Source organism: Bos indicus x Bos taurus, chromosome 7 (assembly GCF_003369695.1).
Source record: "Bos indicus x Bos taurus breed Angus x Brahman F1 hybrid chromosome 7, Bos_hybrid_MaternalHap_v2.0, whole genome shotgun sequence".
NCBI lineage: Eukaryota > Metazoa > Chordata > Mammalia > Artiodactyla > Bovidae > Bos > Bos indicus x Bos taurus.
The window spans coordinates 50,837,151-50,856,285 of record NC_040082.1 but is presented as its reverse complement, the minus strand read 5'-3'; the positions used below and the strand labels follow the sequence as shown (position 1 = coordinate 50,856,285).

Here is a 19,135-nt window from a genome sequence, read left to right as displayed (position 1 = left end):
ATAAGAGGTTGTAATTGTAATGAATTAAAGATGGCCACATCTCCCATCCAGGGATAGGGGATTTGCATCCTTCCCACAGGGCTGCCCTGTGACTGATTTGACCAACAGAGTACATTGGAAGTGTTGTATGACAGTCCCAGGTTCAATTTTTAATAAGACTCTTGGTTTCTTGGAGTCAGGAGCTGTCGTGTAAAAAATCTAGCATGCATCAACATGAGATCATGAATAGGGGTCACATGGGCAGAGAGAAGAGCCTGGCTGAGCCTAGCCTTCCAGATGACCCCACCAAGATGCCAGGTATGTAACTAAATGACCTTGGACCCTCCAGGCCAGTTCAGTCTCCAGTTAAAAGCCACCAAGTGACTTCAGCCAAGCCGAAGCTCCTGATGAACAGAACTGTGACATCTAATAATAATGCATGGTTGTATAAGGCATTAAGTTTTGGGGTAGATGTTACACCCAACCACAGAGGTAATCAGGTAGCATACAGTCGGAGGTAACTGTGGGGTTTACCAGCTGGGCAGTAATTCTCCTTCCAGGAGGTGATCCATATTTTGGGGGCAGAATTTTAGAGAAAGAGACCAATCTTTCTGCTCTTGATTGTGTTATATTTTAGTTCCTCCAGTTATCTTTTAAGGAGGTGGAGAAGACAGAAAAGCACCAGTAGCTCAAGAAGAAACTAAAGCCCTTTTTCTTGGCATCCCAAGAGGGTCGGCAAGCTGCCAGTCATCTGGGGGATCTATGGTGAAGACCTCACAGGGATGTTCCCCAGGAGCCAGGCACAAGAAGGGGCTGAGAATGCAGCCATGAGCAGAGATAAAACTGTGGGTTCCAGTAAGGAAAAACTATAGGGGTGGAAGGACAGGGAAAGACTGCTTCCTGTCAGAGATGCAGAGGGCATCAGATCGAGTCTTTGCACATAATCCCACATGCAATGTGAAGATTTAATGTTTACTATGTTCTTCTTGGTTAAATATTCTTCTGTACACTCATGATAAGAAAACTTGCAAGAAGGGGAATATCAGTTGTCTAGGAAGGTGTCTCCTGAGTTATCACTGACTGAAAGAAAAAGGATAATCCACTAAAAATATAATCTGCAAAAATCTTAGAAGGGTTTACTGAACACACACAAAGGATTCCAAGGTATACTTTGATATATATGAACTGATCAATCTGTTAGTAGACACTGGATGATTATCCCACTGACCCTTCCAGACTAAGCCCAAGGGTCACATTCCCTGGAAAGCTCTTCTGGCCCCAAAAAGCTCTGGGGAGACTCTCTCCTGTCAGAGATGTGGATTGGTTCTTCATCTCTGCATTTTTTTTGGGGGGGGGGGGCGGGGGGGGCGGGGCATGCCACATGACTTGTGGGCTTCCCTGGTTCCTCAGTGGTGAAGAATCCGCCAGCAGTGCAATAGACACAGGAGATGTGGGTTGAATCCCTGGATCGGGAAGACCCACTGGAGAAGGAAATGGCAACCCATTCCGGTATTTTTGCCTGGGAAATCCCATGGACAGAGGAGCCTGGAGGGATACAGTCTTGTGCTTAGTCACTCAGTAGTGTCTGATTCTTTGCAACCCTTTGGACTGTAGCCTGCCAGATTCCTCTGCCCATGAGGATTCTCCAGGCCAGAATACTGGAGGGGGTTGCCATGCCCTCCTCCAGGGGATCTTCCCGACTCAGGAATCAAACTCAGGTCTCCTGCATTGTAGGCGAATTCTTTACCATCTGAGCCGCCAGGGAAGCCCAGGCTACAGTCTATGGGGTTGCAAAGAGTTGGACATGACTGAGCAACTAAAGAGCAGCAGCAGCACATGACTTGCAGCATCTTAGTTCCCTGACCAGGGATTAAACCCATGCCCCAGCAGTGAAAGTGCTGAGTCCTAACCACTGGACAACCCAGGAAATCCCTCTGCCCTGGTGCTTTACAGTACCTCGTATATATGGGTGACACAGCGTTTCTCTAGCTATATTATAATTGTTCACTTATTTCTCTGCTACAATTACTACTATTCAAATCATGTTGCTGTTGTTTAGTTGCCAAGTTGTGTCTGACTCTTTTACAACCCCCTGGACTGCAGTCCCCCAGACTTCTCTGTCCATGGAATTTCCCAGGCAAGAATACTGGAGTGGGTTGCCATTTCTTTCTCCAGGGGGTCTTTGTTACCCAGAGGTCAAACCTGCATCTCCTGCATTGGCAAGTGGATTCTTTACCACTAAACCACCAAGGAAGCCCATTCCTACTACACACACCACCTATTTTTTTAGGACACACTTTGTGTCAGAAGTATTCTATGTTATTTTTAATTCCTACAGCAACTCTGCAAGGCAGCATTCAACATCCACACTTTAAATATAAAGAGGCTGAAGCCCATAGAATTTAATACACTTGCTGAACATCACACAGCCAGATATGGTAGAACTGGGACTGAATCCCACATTTGCCAAAGTTCATACCCTGGTAATGCTAACAAAAGGGCAAGGCTTGACACAAGCCTTCCTATCTAGACATAGGAAGGACTGTATGCAATGTCCTATAAGCTTTCTGAGCTAAGGACACAAGAAAAAAGACATATTTAAAGATGAAACTGACAGATAATACACAGGAATAATAACGAAGAAGCTACTGCAATAACCTAGAAACAAGATGAAAAAACTTTAAGATGGGGAAGATAGATTTGAAAGATATTTATGAAAATATAGCTAAGACTCAGCATTTGGCTGGTCATAGTAGATAAGTAAAAGATGCCCTCAAAGAATTACCTTTAAATGATGAAAAGTTAACTAATAAATGCACCTTTGATGTACAAAGTGGAAAAGGATAATATTTATGATGGAAATTTCCACTTTGGGATTAAGAAGACGTAAAGATGCTTAAGGCAAGATGTTGAACAGGCAGCTGCCTGTTCTACAGAGACCAGAGGCATGGGACATGGAACATAGGACAAGACAGCAGGAGAGATGAAGGCAGAGGTGCTGATAAAGCCACAGGTTGGCTGATCCCTCCAAAAAAAGAGAAAGAAGATATCCAGGGCTGGAAGGCTGAGGGTCTAACCTTGAAGGACACTCAACTGTGCAACAGGAAGAAAAAGATGACTATCAGTGTCAGAGAGGGCACTCACAATAGCCACCAGGAATTCGCACTGGGACAGGGAAGCAATAATGGAATAATAATTGTGGCTAACTTTTACTGAACATTTACTAGTTGCCACACACTAGTATACCTTTTTTTGGCATATACTCAGTAATTTAATCTTCAGAACCTCCAAACAGAATATGGGATTTCTCAAGTGGCTCAGTGGTAAAGAATCTACCTGCCAATGCAGAAGACACAGAAGATGTGGGTTTGATCCTTGGGTTGGGGAGATCCCCTGGAGGAGGAAATGGCAACTCACTGCTGTATTCAAGGACCCTTATTCAACGGACATGAATCTGAGTAAACTCTGGGAGAGAGTGGAGGACAGAGGAGCCTGGCATGCGGCAGTCCATGGGATGGCAAAGAGTCGGACACAACTTAGCAACTGAACAACAACAAAATGGAATACACTATTAATATTATCAGACTTCCCTTGTGGCTTAGCTGGTAAAGAATCCGTCTGCAATGCAGGAGACCTGGGTTTGATCTCTGGGTTGGGAAGATCCCTGGAGAAGGGAAAGGCTACCCACTCCAGTATTCTGGCCTGGACGATTCGGTGGACTGTATAGTCCATGGGGTTGCAAAGAGTTGGACATGACTAAGCAACTTTTATTCATTCACTCATTAATATTATTAATGCAATTTTGCTGATGAGAAGACAAAAACCAGAGAATTTAAGTAACTTACTTAAGACCATATAATTGGTAATTAGTCAAAGCTGGGTTTGAATTTAGGAAACCTAGGATCCTAGGTCTCATTCTTCTACATGTATACATCAAGACTTCTAAAAGGGTAGAAAAATTAACACTAAAGTCATATCAAACCACAAGTCACATTTCAGAGCATTCTGTGCTCAGCTAAACATGCCTGGAGCAGCTACTATTGATCTGTAAGAACACAGAAACAGATGAGATAAAGACTGACTCTTAAGGAGCTGGTGAGAGACAGATAAATAAACCAATTATTTAAAAAGTGATAACTGCTGTGTTAATATTTAACATTCTCTGTCTTTTTTTAACATTCTATGGGAGCTCAGAGAAAGAAATAACAAATCTTCTTTGGGAATGAAGCTCAGCCAGTTAGTGGAGAAGGTGAGTACTGAAGAAGGGTGGATATTCACCTGGAAGTGAAGAGGAACTCAAGACACAGGTGCAACGTGGAATTATGAGGAATCACACCACACTCAGGAAATGATAACATACCACTCCCGGGTGGGAACAGAGACAGGAACACATAGACTGAGGATAATTCTAAGGAAAAGGACTGAAATACAAGCTAAGAATTTAGCCTATATTTAATAATGTGTCACCAAAAAACCTCTGGGGCTTTGCACACGCTGTTTCCTAGAACTGCTGCTCCCCACACCTCACCTTCTCCCTCTTCACCTACTGGCACCTACCTCACCTACAGACCCCAGCTTCAGCATCACTTCTTCTGATAGCTGTCCCTGCATAGGAGGTCACATGCTCCAACAACTCCTTTGACTTCCCCTTATTCTATTTCAATAACCACCAATTTTACTGTAATTATCTACCTACTATCTGTATTTTTCACTAAAATCTCTGTAATTCAAGCTATTCTGATTGTTCACCATTGTACTCCCAGTGCTCTACTCAACTCAAAGCAATTAGTAAGCACTCAATAAATAGCTGATAAAATGAATATAAAAATAAGATTTCATATCCTCTAGCATGAACTTCAACTCAACAAATATTACTATAATATAAAAGCATGAACTTCAGAGAGTATGTGAGAAGCGGAAACTTGTAATCCCCACTCCTTGCAGAAATGCATTTCAATCCTGTTGGGAAAACAAATTAATTGTGTGACACAAGCTCACAGTGACAGACACTTTTCATTTATACACTGCAAAACTGAGTTATGCTCCAGGGAGATCATTAAGAAATGCCAGCACATTTATCTCCAGCACAGGATGAAATATACAATCTTTGACTCAGAATTGTATGTTTCAGAAGCAAAACTGTTTTAAAAGAAAATGTGTGACTGAGTATCTGCTGGAGGAGTTTTGCAGATAAAACACATCAAATTCCTGGGCTGCCAAGAGAAAGGATGGCAATTCAGATGGACACATAAAAGAGAAGCTCATGCGGTGCTACAGATAATGGTATCCTCAATGAAGAGAAAGGGAACTACATTTGAGCTAAATACAGGGCAATACACAGCATGGTCAGAGAAAGAGCATCAGTAGCAAAAAGTCAAGAAGTACGGTATGCGAAGCCAGTGGAAGGACCTATCGATATATGCCTTAGTGTAAAGAAGACTTGGGGATGACACACCTCTGTCGTGTTGTGGAGACTCCATAAAGATACCTGTCAGTCTTCAGGTCAGCTTAAGAGAAGTTGATAGCTGCTATTCATGTCGCCCAACATCCCTCTTTCCAGAGGGAAATGAAATGTCATTTTCCTGTGATGGATGCTTCTGGTAAAGGTGGCAGTCACAGGGCCTCATCTCTGCCCAGCAACCATATGTGTCAGCCCCACACCATGATGATTAGTCAAGAGGAGAGTGTCTGGCTCAGGCACAGTCAATAGTCTTCAATGAGAAATAGCATTTAGGTTTATCTTCTTTGGATTCATGAGGTAAGGATGCTTTAAGACTCATGCTGCCTACAGCTATTCTTCAACCCAGCCTGAGAATGAATCCAACAAGTAAACAGCATAGGGACAGAGAGGGACAGACACAGAGAAATAGAGACACAGAGAGAAGGACAGAGAGAAAGAGAAGGAAAGAGGAGACAAAGGAGAGGGAGCAGAGATACCGGGAGAGAGCTAGACTAGATGATAATGGTCAAACCCTGCAGAGCCATGTCTGAAGCCTGACTTTTCAGCTACAAATCAATCAGTTTATTTTCTGTCACACAATAATGAAAAAGACCTTACTAAAATATCACCCGAGAAGCAGGTTGGTAAAAACACTACCCTCAGGCAATTCATTAGGACATATACAGAGAAAGCCCTCTTCAAGGTCTTATTTAAAACATAAAACCATTGAGTAAACTAAAAATATATTCACATAACAAGTATGCTTATTGCATTTGAAATGATCGGCATTTAGAGGGGACTATTATTTACAGTTGTTAACTCTAGAGTATACAGTTGTGGAGGTGGAGAGGAAGAAATGGGGACATTTTTATGTTTTACTTGTGAAATAATGACTTTTTTACAATGCTCAGATAGTATTGTTATGATATTTTAAAACTATAATGATTAGAAAGGACCTTGGTGAACGAAATCAAACACAAGGTCATGAACTGGAGTTGGACGAATGAAGATGAAGGTGAGGGTCATCATGAGGAAGAATCTGCTAATAGGAGATGGTGAGGGCTCCCCTGGGGGGAGACTTTAGGGCATTTTGTGAGCAAGCAGAGAACTCTTTGGTCAGAAAGATGTCCATGCTCCCCACCTTGTTCTGACCCCAGAAGGAACTTCTCACACCTATGTCAGAATGTTCTCAGAGATTTGAGGAATGTGCTATCCGAGGAGCATGTCCAGCTAAAAGCCCTCTGTGGACACACTTACAGTCAAGAAGTGTTAACTTCCAGTAAAGAGAAAACTGAGTGCATATTTCAGAAATTAGTAAAAATGACCAAGATCCAAATGACCATCCAGCCTAGCCAACACTACTCTCTACTGCTCCCAGATAACCATTTTAATAGTTTGGTACAATTTCATTCCTACTTTCTCTCATACACACTAACTCATGTATACCCAGATACAAACATCTACATATTTATTTTCCAAAAGTGAAATTACTCTAAACATTAAAGTCTGAAACTTTCTTCCCCCCCTACACATAATATACCAGTGATATCTTTCTAGGACATCACACATAACTCTTTCTTATGGTTTTAATGGTTGCATTATATTTCACTTTAAAAATTAGCATTTTATTACAAATACTTGGTTGGTTTTAATTTTCACAGTAAATCTTAGATTTAAAACAACCAATTATATGTAAAGCTTTAATGCTGTTTTTGACCTCCCATGACCCATATTATGTGATGCATGTATTTTAATCATATTTTGGAAATTATTTCTAATGAGTCAATAAACTTTCATTAACAGGTTTCAGTCCTCAAAGCACTAGGAAGCACAGTGGATAGAGAAAGATAGCTAGAGTAATGCATTATATGTGTATATATATATATATAATTTTAACTTTTTATTTTATATTGGAGTATAGCCAATTAACAATGCTGTGATGGTTGCAAGTGCACAGCAGAGCAACTCAGCCATACACAGGCATTTAATAATATATTAATGGAGTCTTGCATTTTGCTTTGATACAGAGGTCTACCATCTGGGTGGAATTAGGAATCAAGGTGAGCATTCTTGGTCGAGAGGCACTACCTACATCAGTCACCCCAAAGACTCAGAGCAGCTTTAGAGAGGACAAGACATCCTGCTAGATGTCACTTGGTGAGCAGTAATATCACACTTCGCTGAGACATTCATTCTGTACTTCAGCCCAGCCTGGCCCAGCCCAGTTGTAATGGCTGGGAGGAGCACAGCAAAATAGAAGCTAGATACAAATAAGATCCCACTCTTTCAGGCTAAACTGTCCTGTAACATCTAGAGTGAACCTTCCAGCTCAATGAGAATGTCACTCTTGGGACAGAAAATGATGGGAGATAAATGGCAAGTTTCCAAGACTCTCAGAAGAAAACAAAATCATTTGACTTCATTTATTAATAACTTATGGTATTGGAGTTTCTGACGTCCACTCTCAGAGAAAGAAATGGAATTATTGGCAGCACTGTTCAAAAAGAGAAATGTGCTGAACATTCCATTTGTTCAACGGTATTTATAAAATTCCTAAATCAGTATTTATGTAATTACTGGTTAACTGACAGTCTCTCAAATAAAACGTAAGTTCTGTGAAGGCAAGAGCTTGGTCCTTACTCATACTCTCGCACTTTTTCCCATGGCAGGGGGACAGAGACATTTAAGAGAAAAAAATGAAAGAAAAATCAGTTGTGGTTTTAATCACAATTGCACTAAGTTTTTAAAGGAGAAGACTGGATCTGACCAGCTCAGAGAGGACTTCTGCAAGAAGGAGAGGATTGAGCTAAAATGTGAAACATATGCGAGAGAGGAGGGAGCAAAGGAGCTTTGTGGGCAGAGGGATGAGCCAAGGCCCTGAGGTGGCTGAGTACAGAGCACTAGAAAGGTCAAGAGTGAGGCTGGTGAAGGGCATCAGGAGCATAAAGTGGGGCTGGACATATAGGTAGCAAATAGATGATGCAAAACTCTACAAGCCAAGGAGTTTGGTCTTATTTTTGGTGCAATGAATAGCCATTGAAGGGTTTTAAGCAAAAGAACAACAGGATAAGAGCTGCAGTATTAGAAGAGAGCTTGTAAACACTGAGTGGATTAGAGGGGATAAAAGGAATGTGGGGAAAATAATTAGGAGGTTGTTGCAGTGATATCCAAAAGACAATAATAGTCTGGACTAGAATGACAGAGATGGGAAGAAATAGACTCAGATCTGTGATGGAAGGAAAGTAAATAGGACTTGTCATTACTTAAATGCAGTGGATAAGGAAAGACCACATTAAGAGTAACTACCTGGTTTCTAGGTGTGGCAGCTGCTGGAAAAGCTACTCACTGAGAAGGAGGTCCAAGTTTGGTAAGAAAGACCATGGGTTGTATGGACAGAAACTGAAATTAGCATCCACTAACATTGAGGGCTGTGCCAAGCTGGGTCAATGCTATGCTTTAAATGGATCATCTAATTCATCCTAACTGCCATCCTATAAAATAGGTGCTGCTGCTCCCATTTTTAGAGATGAGAAAACTGAGATTTGGAAAGGCTTAGTAATTTATTGCCATTCTCAGAGCTAAAAATTGGCTGAGCTGGGATGTGAACCTGGATTTCCTTGGCTCTAAAGCAGATGGTTCTTAATTACCAGCCCATACTGCTTCATGACAACTGAGGTCTACTTAGGAAAAATTTCATGGTTTCAAAAGGGCATGATACTTACCCTAGAACTCTGAAGCCAAACCTTCCTCGGAAACCTTCAGTTTTCCTCTCCAGGCCTCCCAGAACAACTGTCCACATCAGCAAGATGATTCTACACTTTCTCCCATCCTTCACTCCCCACCCACTCAGGCTTTTGGCCAACCTTCAAGGTTACCTCCAGTTGCCCTCATCTCCTCAATTTTGCCTTCTCTGAATTAATATGATATTTTCAGTCTCACCACTTAGTTTGGCAACACTTAAATGAGGGCTACCCTGCAGGATGTCCATATATTCTCAACTTCCTCACATTTTATTTTTCCTATTGTGGATTTTTTTTAACATTATATACTGACTGTCTTATAAAGCCTTTCAAGCACTGAAGTCAGATTGTTGTAAATAAGCTAATAAACACAAAAACTGTGACACTCTGGTTCTGGCGGCCAACCAACAGCTCTGCTTTACCAATGTTATTATCTCTAGTTGTGGAGTGGAATCTCATTGCATTTAAATTACACACATTCATCTATATATTCTTGGCAGAGCAAGAGACAGAGAACATGCACATTCTAAACAGAGCAGGCCATTATGCATGCCATTCTAATCCATAAACACGTGTCCCATAAAATAGGAGATGAATTAACTGATTTGAGTCCCTAAGGATCTTTTCCAGTATGAGTAATTATCTGGACAAACTCTGATTTTAGCGTATAAAGGTACATATTTTAGATAAACCACAATCTAATTTTAAGTCAACTATTCTTACTATTGCTCTATTAAGGAACCTATCCTAGTAACCTATCCCAAGATTAGGGGGAAAGTTGGGTCTCCTGGACTAATCAAAAGACAGTAAGAGATTGTCCCTGGCAATTCTGATAACACAAGACTTTCACACCATACTTTCTTTTGGGATCTACCCCTAAGATATGACTACAGTGATGGCAGTATATGTTCGGTTAATCATCTGACTTTTAAATTGTATTCTCCCTTTATTATTGAAAATAAATAAGCAGGAACTAGAAAATGAAAAGTGCTGATACAACTGATAAACACATGTCTCCAACAAATGAGGCAAAGATGGAAATCATTAGGCCTCCTGAAGTCAAATGTGAAAAAAGAAGAACCCAGCTATGCAAGAGGAATGGAATTCTAACCTGGGTCCAAAAAGCAAACAATTATTAGGGATTAATAATCACCTTTGATTTTTTGGAAAAGAGCCTCCCCAGTCACAGGCACAAATCTAAATATGCACATAAAATTATGATACAGGTGCATTATCAGAAGGTCGTGTTCAAACAGAACACTATCACTCTGAACTACCCTGCTGCCTACTGGGCAGATAGGTTAATTCTTGCTTCTCAGCATCCTCAGGATTTTCTTCGTGCCATCAGCATACAATTTCAGGCTTACCTATGGGAAACATGGTTGCCAGTACCTATCACTATTTAGACTGTAAGCTCCTTGCAGGCAGCTTCTAGGCCTTACTCATCTCTGTGTCTGCAGTGCCTTAGAGAATGCCTGACTAAAAGAGGGTGCTGTACAAAAGCCGGAGAGTGAATAAATAAGTGAACAGCCAGATTCACCTCTCTGAGATTCATTTCCTCTTATGAATCAAAGAAGAAAAAAGACACAGCCCAATGGCCATCAGGTTGTTGTCTCCAGTACAGAGCTACACTTTGTACACAGCTCTGGCCTTACCTATCCAGAGAAATGCAGCACAGGTGAAAAATCGATGCTGTTGTGAGCAGGACATCCAGAGATGTCCGGACAAGGCAGAACATCTCCCCGTAAATCCAGATGTCTTGAACCAGCTCAATGGCACCGAAGGGCATCACCAGCACTGACACCAGCAGATCCGCAAAGGCAAGAGACACAATGAAATAATTGGTTTTTATTTTCCTGTGGGTGAAAAAGTGTAAGGGAGGAGGCAGTGGGAAGGACGAAGGAAAGAGGTTAGGGGGAAAGGAGCAGGGAAGAAAAGAGAAGGAAAAGGAAGCAAAGAAATAAGGGAAGAAGGGAGGAAAGAAAAGGAGAGAAAAGTCAGATGTGCAACATATGCTGTGAGATTCAGTTTCCCCTTCTGTCTTGTGTGTGGTCCAGTCACTTTGGACTTCTCCAGACCCCTGGCACCGATAAGTCCTCTTTTGCCCTCGTCTGTGACCACACTGGCCTGACTTGAGCTCCCCCTTGCACAGAGACCCTTCCGAGGGTCTTTATGGGGTGTTCTCTCTCCCTACTGTTGGCCTAGCTATACCCTACCAACTCGTTGAGCCTGGTTTAGTCATTCCCAGGAATCCCTCCCAAGGTGCCCCCCTCACAAAGAGAGTCAAATTCCACCATCTTCTACTTTTAGACTGACTACCATGTGCCTCACATTTGTCACAGTGCTTAGAATTTCATTTTTATGTTTTCTTGATTAGAGCATGTCTTACTTTAAGAGGAAGACAGCAACAGATGGGACAGAACTGAACCTTTCATCCCCTTTTGTGGCCTGGTGGATCTTAATCTAGGCTGCACAATAGAATCACCTAGTAAATGTGTCTAAATATCAATGCCCAGGTCTTGCCCTGGATCTATTACTTAGTATATTCTAATATATATATATATTCTAATATATATACTAATATAAGTATATTCCAGATATCATGTCAGACACACTCCTGCAATACATTAGTAATTTTAAAAGGGTCTTTAGGTGATTCTAATTGCAGCCAAGGATGAAGTGGAAAGAGCAGAAGACCAAGGTTTAAATCCTAGATCAGCCACTAGTCAGCTATCCTTTTGGGGCTTCCCTGGTGGCTTAGATGGTAAAGAATCTGCCTACAATGCAGAAGACCCAGGTTCAATCCCTGAGTAAGGAAGATCCCCTGGAGAAGGGAATGGCAACCCACTCCAGTATTCTAGCCTGGAGAATCCCATGGACAGAGGAGCCTGGTGGGTTATAGTCCATGAAGTCACAAAGAGTTGGACATGACTGAGCGACTAAGCACACACAGAGCTATCCTTTCTTTGAATCAGTTAATAAAGTGAGGAGGTTAGATATGCTCTCAGACATTACATATAGTGATCACAACTATTGCAGGAAAAACAACATAGGAAAAAAGTCAGGATGGAAATGCACTTACATGCTTATACTTGTTATGTCAGAACTATGAGATTATATGTGATTTTTTTCCCCTGCTCCATCTTCCAAACATCATTGCCATGTATCTTTTTCCCTTCATAGCTATAAATTCTAGTGGAAATTATAAATTCAGACTCCAGTTCTCCATGGAGAGCCCCAAACTCCACCCAGGTTTTCTCATGAGGTTGCCTCACGTGACTCACCTGAGCTGCCTGTCCCTGCACACAGCCACCATCACCAGCAGGTTCCCCAAGATAGCCATCAGGATAACTGCTGAGAGAAATGTGAGCAGCACGACCTTCTCCACTGACCTGAAACCCGCCTTGGAACTGGAAGACACACAAACACGAAGAACTGAAGGAAACTCTTAAGACACAAAAAGAAAATTAGTTTTTTCCTTCATTCATTTTCAGAAAAGTAACTTCACTGTCGAAGCTGCAAACACACATGTATTGTACACCTAATACATGCCAATGTTTGCACTTGTCACTTTACATGTTATTCTGGTTAACTCCTACATAATGAGAAGGAGGAGGCTCAGAGAGGTGTTAACTACCCTGAGATTGCACAGTAATTCTCTATGAGAGAACTTGAGGCTTTCCTTCAAGAGCACTGAGCTTAGCTTGTGCTCAGAAAGCTTATTTGGTTGATTCTTGTTTGGCACACCAACACAGCTAGGTTGTAAGCTCCATGATGCAGGGACATTGCCTGTTTTCTCCATTGACAATTCAATTTCAATACATCATTCATATTTAGTGAAAGAAGGAATGATGGCATCAAATGAGCAAATGAAGGTAACTTGAACCAGTAATATGTGTGAACACAAAGGCCATCTGTGTTCAGTACCTCATCCCAGTCCACACAGAAGCTTCTGTGTGCAGGTGGGCTGTCCAAGGACTAGGTCACGGCTTGAAGGTTGTTTGTTCCTAAATGGCTGACTTGGACAAACTGTTCTTGGATTATGTGAAGCCCACTGGAAATACAGAATCCATCAATAAACCCAGGGATTCCTTTCACTGCCTTGAACTACATTTCTTTTTGTGCCCAATACAACAGTTCAAATTTGAGCACTTGCGAATTTTAGCAACTGATTCATTTCTATAAACCCAGCCCTCCTAATGTCAATTCAACATTCTGTCTTACTAACTTGGAAGTGAGTGTCCCCTGTCGATAAAAGCACAATAAATGCAGATTGTTCAGAAGCTGCAGGGAAATGTTTGCTTTTTAATATGTTTTTTAAAATGTTCTTTTTAAATGAAGTTTCAAAGGATCTTAAAACTTTTAGACCCAAACACACATTTCAATATGGAGAAACTAAGACTCAGTGAGAGGAACTGAGTTGCCAGAGTGTGTTAGCATCTAGACCAGGAGAAGCTAACTCTGTTAGCCAGTAATCCAAGTCTATGCCCTGACCAATAATGCTGAAGAAGCTGAAGTTGAACGATTCTATGAAGACCTACAAGACCTTCTAGAACGAACACCCAAAAAAGATGTCCTTTTCATCATAGGGGACTGGAATGCAAAAGTACAAAGTCAAGAAATACCTGGAGTAACAGGCAAATTTGGCCTTGGAGTACAGAATGCAGCAGGGCAAAGGCTAATAGAGTTTTGCCAAGAGAATGCACTGGTCATAGCAACACCTTCCAACAATACAAGAGAAGACTCTACACATGAACAACACCAGATGGTCAATACCAAAATCAGATTGATTATATTCTTTGCAGCTAAAGATGGAGAAACTCTATACAGTCAGCAAAAACAAGACTCAGGGCTGACTGTGGCTCAGATCATGAACTCCTTATTGCCAAATTCAGACTTAAATTGAAGAAAGTAGGGAAAACCACTAGACCATTCGGGTATGACCTAAATCAAACCCCTAATGATTATACAGTGGAAGTGAGAAATAGATTCAAGGGATTAGATCTGATAGACAGAGTGCCTGAAGAACTATGGACGGAGATTTGTGACATTGTACAGGAGGCAGGGATCAAGACCATCTTCAAGGAAAAGAAATGCAAAAAGGCAAAATGGTTGTCTAAGGAGGCTTTACAAATAGCTGAGAAAAGAAGAGAAGTGAAAGGCAAAGGAGAAAAGGATAGATATACCCATTAGAATGTAGAGTTCCAAAGAATAGCAAGGAGAGATAAGAAAGCCTTCCTCAGTGAACAGTGCAAAGAAATAGAGGAAAACAATAGGATGGGAAAGACCAGAGACCTCTTCAAGAAAATTAGAGATACCAAGGGAAATTTTCATGCAAAGGTGGGCACAATAAAGGTCAGAAATGGTATGGACCTAAGAGAAGCAGAAGATATTAAGAAGAGGTGGCAAGAATACACAGAAGAACTATACAAAAAAGATCTTCATGACCAAGATAATCATGATGGTGTGATCACTCACCTAGACCCAGACATTCTGGGACGTGAAGTCAGGGGGGCCTTGGGAAACATCACTAGGAACAAAGCTAGTGGAGGTGATAGAATTCCAGTTGGGCTACTGAAAATCCTAAAAGATGATGCTGTGAAAGTGATGCACTCAATATGCCAGCAAATTTGGAAAACTCAGCAGTGGCCACAGGACCAGAAAGGGTCAGTTTTCATTCCAATCCCAAAGAAAGGCAATGCCAAAGAATGCTCAAACTGCCGCACAGTTGCACTCATCTCACACACTAGTAAAATGATGCTCAAAATTCTCCAAGCCAGGCTTCAACAGTACGTGAACCGTGAATTTCCAGATGTTCAAGCTGGATCTAGAAAAGGCAGAGGAACCAAATATCAAATTGCCAACATCTGTTAGATCACTGAACAAGCAAGAGAGTTCCAGAAAAACATCTACTATTGCTTTATTGACTATACCAAAGCCTTTGACTGTGTGGATTACAACTAACTCTGGAAAATTCTGAAAGAGATGGGAATACCAGACCACCTGACCTACCTCTTGAGAAATCTGTATACAGATCAGGAAGCAACAGTTAGAACTGGACATGGAACAACAGACTGGTTCTAAATAGGGAAAGGAGTACATCAAGGCTGTATATTGTCACCTGCTTATTTAACTTATATGCAGAGTGCATCATGAGAAACACGGGGCTGGATGAAGCACAAACTGGAATCAAGATTGCTGGGAGAAATATCAGTAACCTCAGATATGCAGATGACACCACCCTTATGGCAGAAAGTGAAGAGGAACTAAAAAGCCTCTTGATGAAAGTGAAAGAGAAGAGTGAAAAAGTTGGCTTAAAGCTCAACATTCAGAAAACTAAGATCATGGCATCTGATCCCATTACTTCATGGCAAATAGATGGGGAAACAATGGAAGCAGTGAGAGACTTTATTTTGGGGGCTCCAAAATCACTGCAGATGGTGACTGCAGCCATGAAATTGAAAGACGCTTGCTCCTTGGAAGAAAAGTTATGACCAACCTAGACAGCATATTAAAAAGCAGAGGCATGACTTTGCCAACAAAGATCCGTCTAGTCAAAGCTATGGTTTTTCCAGTAGTCATGTATGGATGTGAGAGTTGGACTATAAAGAAAGCTGAGCACCGAAGAATTGATGCTTTTGAAATGTGGTGTTGGAGAAGACTCTTGAGAGTCCCTTAAACAGCAAGAAGATACAACCAGTCCATCCTAAGGGGGATCAGTCCTGACTATTCATTGGAAGGACTGATGCTGAAGCTGAATCTCCAATACTTTGGCCACCTGATGTGAACTGACTCATTTAAAAAGACCCTGATGCTGGGAAAGATTGAAGGCGGGAGGAGAAGGGGATGACAGAGGATGAGATGGTTGGGTGGCATCACAGACTCAGTGGACATGAGTTTGAGTAAGCTCCCGAGTTGGTGATGGACAGGGAGGCCTGGAGTGCTGCAGTCCATGGGGTCACAAAGAGTCAGACATGACTGAGTGACTAAACTGAATGAACTGGGCACACAGGTCCCAACAAGAAAGAATATCTTCACTGAGCTCTTTTGATTGGAAACCAAGATAGCTTCTAGTTTGAAATGGCAGCAGCCCGCCAAGTCTGGGCTCTGGCTTTGTCTGAAACCTTTTTGTTAAACCTGGCATGGAAGACAAGATGACAACTGGAATAAAGAATCAGAAATTTCCACTCAGCTCACAAGTAGCTTTGTTGCTTCACTGAAGTCCTTATGGCTGGATTCAAATGAAAAGAATTTTAGGTTATGTCCATCTAAATCACCCTTCTGCACCTAAATTCCAACTGTTGCTGGTACAAATCATACACAGGTGAGATTTAACTCAATGAGGAAAGACTTCAGTGGGCTGTTTAGCCCACCCCAAACTATTTCGATTTTAGGCCATGTTAATTGAGGTAAAGTGTCTAATAAAGGAGGTAATAATGCTTTTTGTCTTGTCTTCTTGGAGGCTCTGACTCAGAACCCTTGTGAAATTTGTTCCCCTTTCTAGGTCAAGGCTATGGTTTTTCCAGTGGTCATGTATGGATGTGAGAGTTGGACTGTGAAGAAAGCTGAGTGCCAAAGAATTGATGCTTTTGAACTGTGGTGTTGGAGAAGACTCTTGAGAGTCCCTTGGACTGCAAGGAGGTCCAACCAGTCCATCCTAAAGGAGATCAGTCCTGGGCGTTCATTGGAAGGACTGATGTTGAAGCTGAAACTTCAGTACTTTGGCCACCTCATGGGAAGAGTTGACTCATTGGAAAAGACTCTGATGCTGGGGGTGGATTGGGGGTGGGAGGAAAAGGGGACGACAGAGGACAAGATAGCTGGATGGCATCACCGACTCGATGGACGTGAGTCTGAGTGAACTCCGGGAGATGGTGATGGACAGGGAGGCCTGGCGTGCAGTGATTCATGGGGTCACAAAGAGTCAGACATGACTGAGCGACTGAACTGAACTGAACTAGGTCTCTAAACTTGTGCCTTCTTCCTGGAATGCTTCTTCTCAATATTCATGTCTCAGATTAAAGTTCACCCCATTTAATGTGCTACACTCAAACATTTTTCATTTTCTTATAACCTTTATTGTTATCCAGAATAATAACTTCTGCTATTATTGTCTGTGCCCTACCTCCACAGGCTGACTTTTGGTTATCTTTTTCACCACAATTCCTAGTGCCTGGCACAGTGTCTAACCTATACTGTGTATAGGTAGATGCAGCATATAGGAAGTGCATGATCACTTGCTGAGAGAAAGATATTGAATCATAATGGTGAGGTTTACTCTTCAATGTCTTTGGACAGGTTGCAGGTATAGAAAAGGTTTTACCTAGACAAGAGGAGACCCAGGGATGAAACATAAAAGCTATTTTTAACTCTCTGAGGATTGTCCTTTGAAATAAGAGTAGATTTATGCATTGATTCATTCAACAATACTTTCTAAGCACCTGCCCTGCATTAGGCATTGTTGTAGCCTTAGAGCAGCAGAAATAAGCAAAACGGAGAGCAATAAATAGATAAGCAAGAATATAGATACATTTAGTTAGTAATATGAACTGCAAGTGGGGGCTGAAAGCCTGGTTATTAAATGGGGGTTGTCAGTGAAGCTCAGCGATAGGATTGTCACAGCTTATGACCTCCAGGTTATGTAACTATGTGGGACCAGTGAACAGCCTCTAAACAGTGGCTCTCTACGTTGGCTGCATATGGAAATCACCTGAAGAGCCTTAGAAAATGCTGATATTAGAACCCGATTCTCAAAGACTCTGATTTAGTTACTCTGGGTCGCAGCCTGAATATTAGAATTTTTAAAAACTCCCAAGTGATTCTGATGTGCAGCCAAAGTTAAGAATCACTGCTAAAAGGAGGGAAGGGCTTCCCTGGTGGCTCAGAGGTTAAAGCGTCTGCCTGAAATGAGGGAGACCTAGGTTTGATCCCTGGGTCAGGAAGATCCCCTGGAGAAGGAAATGGCAACCCACTCCAGTATTCTTGCCTGGAGAATCCCATGGATGGAGGAGCCTGGTGGGCTACAGTTCACGGGGTTGCAAAGAGTTGGACACGACTGAGCGTGGGCACAATATCTTTCTAATAACTAAGGATGATCCACAGTAGCTTCCCAGTGTCGTTCTGAGTGCCCTGGCTCAGGAAGTGTTTAAGAATATCTAGGTGTCAATTAGATATGACTTCACCTATTAGGATAGTTATTATAAAAACAAAACAAACTGAAAAATAACATGTGTTGGTGAGAATGACAATAAGCTAGAACTTCAGTGCATTTCTGATAGAAATGTAAACTGGTACAACTGCTATGGAAAATAGTTTGGTGCTTTCTCAAAATGCTAAATGTAGAATGACTGTGATTCAGCAGTATCAGTCCTAGGTGTACACTCTGAACAATCAAAAGCATGGACATGAATAGAGATATTCACTCCAATGTTCATAATAGCATTATTCACAATAGCCAATAGGTAGAAACAACTCAAGAGTCAATCAACAGGTGAAAGAATAAAAAGAATGCAGCACATACATACTATGGAATTTTTGTTCAGTCATAAAAAGATATTAAGTTCTCATCCATGCTACAATATGGATAAACCGTCAAAACATTATGCTCTGTGAAATTAACCAGACACAAAAAGACAAACATTGTATAATTCCATTTATAGGAACAGCCTAGAACAGGCAAATTCTTAGAGAAACAAAGTAGAATAGTGTTTACCAGGGGCTGGGATAGGTAGAGGAGAGGGGAATGGGGATTTATTTAATGAGTATAGAATCTCTATTTGGGGTGATGAAAAATTCTGGAAATGGATAATGGTAATGGCTGCACACCACTGTGAGTGATCATCTTGCCACTCAATTGTACATGTAAAATGGTTCCTGTATATATTAACCGTAAGTTTTATGTCATGTATGTTTTATCACAATAAAAAAGAATACATCAGTTCAGTTCAGTTGCTCAGTCACGTCCAACTCTTTACAA

The 19,135-nt window shown here is 41.5% G+C and overlaps 1 protein-coding gene across 5 annotated transcripts in view; it reads right to left on the bottom strand.

Moving 5' to 3' along the window:
- HTR4 (5-hydroxytryptamine receptor 4) overlaps positions 1-19,135 on the bottom strand; it is a 196,430-nt gene that overhangs the window by 75,373 nt on the left and 101,922 nt on the right. For all 5 annotated transcript variants that reach the window (XM_027546021.1, XM_027546023.1, XM_027546025.1 and 2 more), the window contains exons 3-4: positions 12,444-12,569; positions 10,815-11,015 (exon numbers count right to left, since the gene is read on the bottom strand). In XM_027546021.1, coding sequence (XP_027401822.1) covers positions 10,815-11,015; positions 12,444-12,569 — 327 coding nt within the window. The remainder of the gene's footprint in view (positions 1-10,814; positions 11,016-12,443; positions 12,570-19,135) is intronic.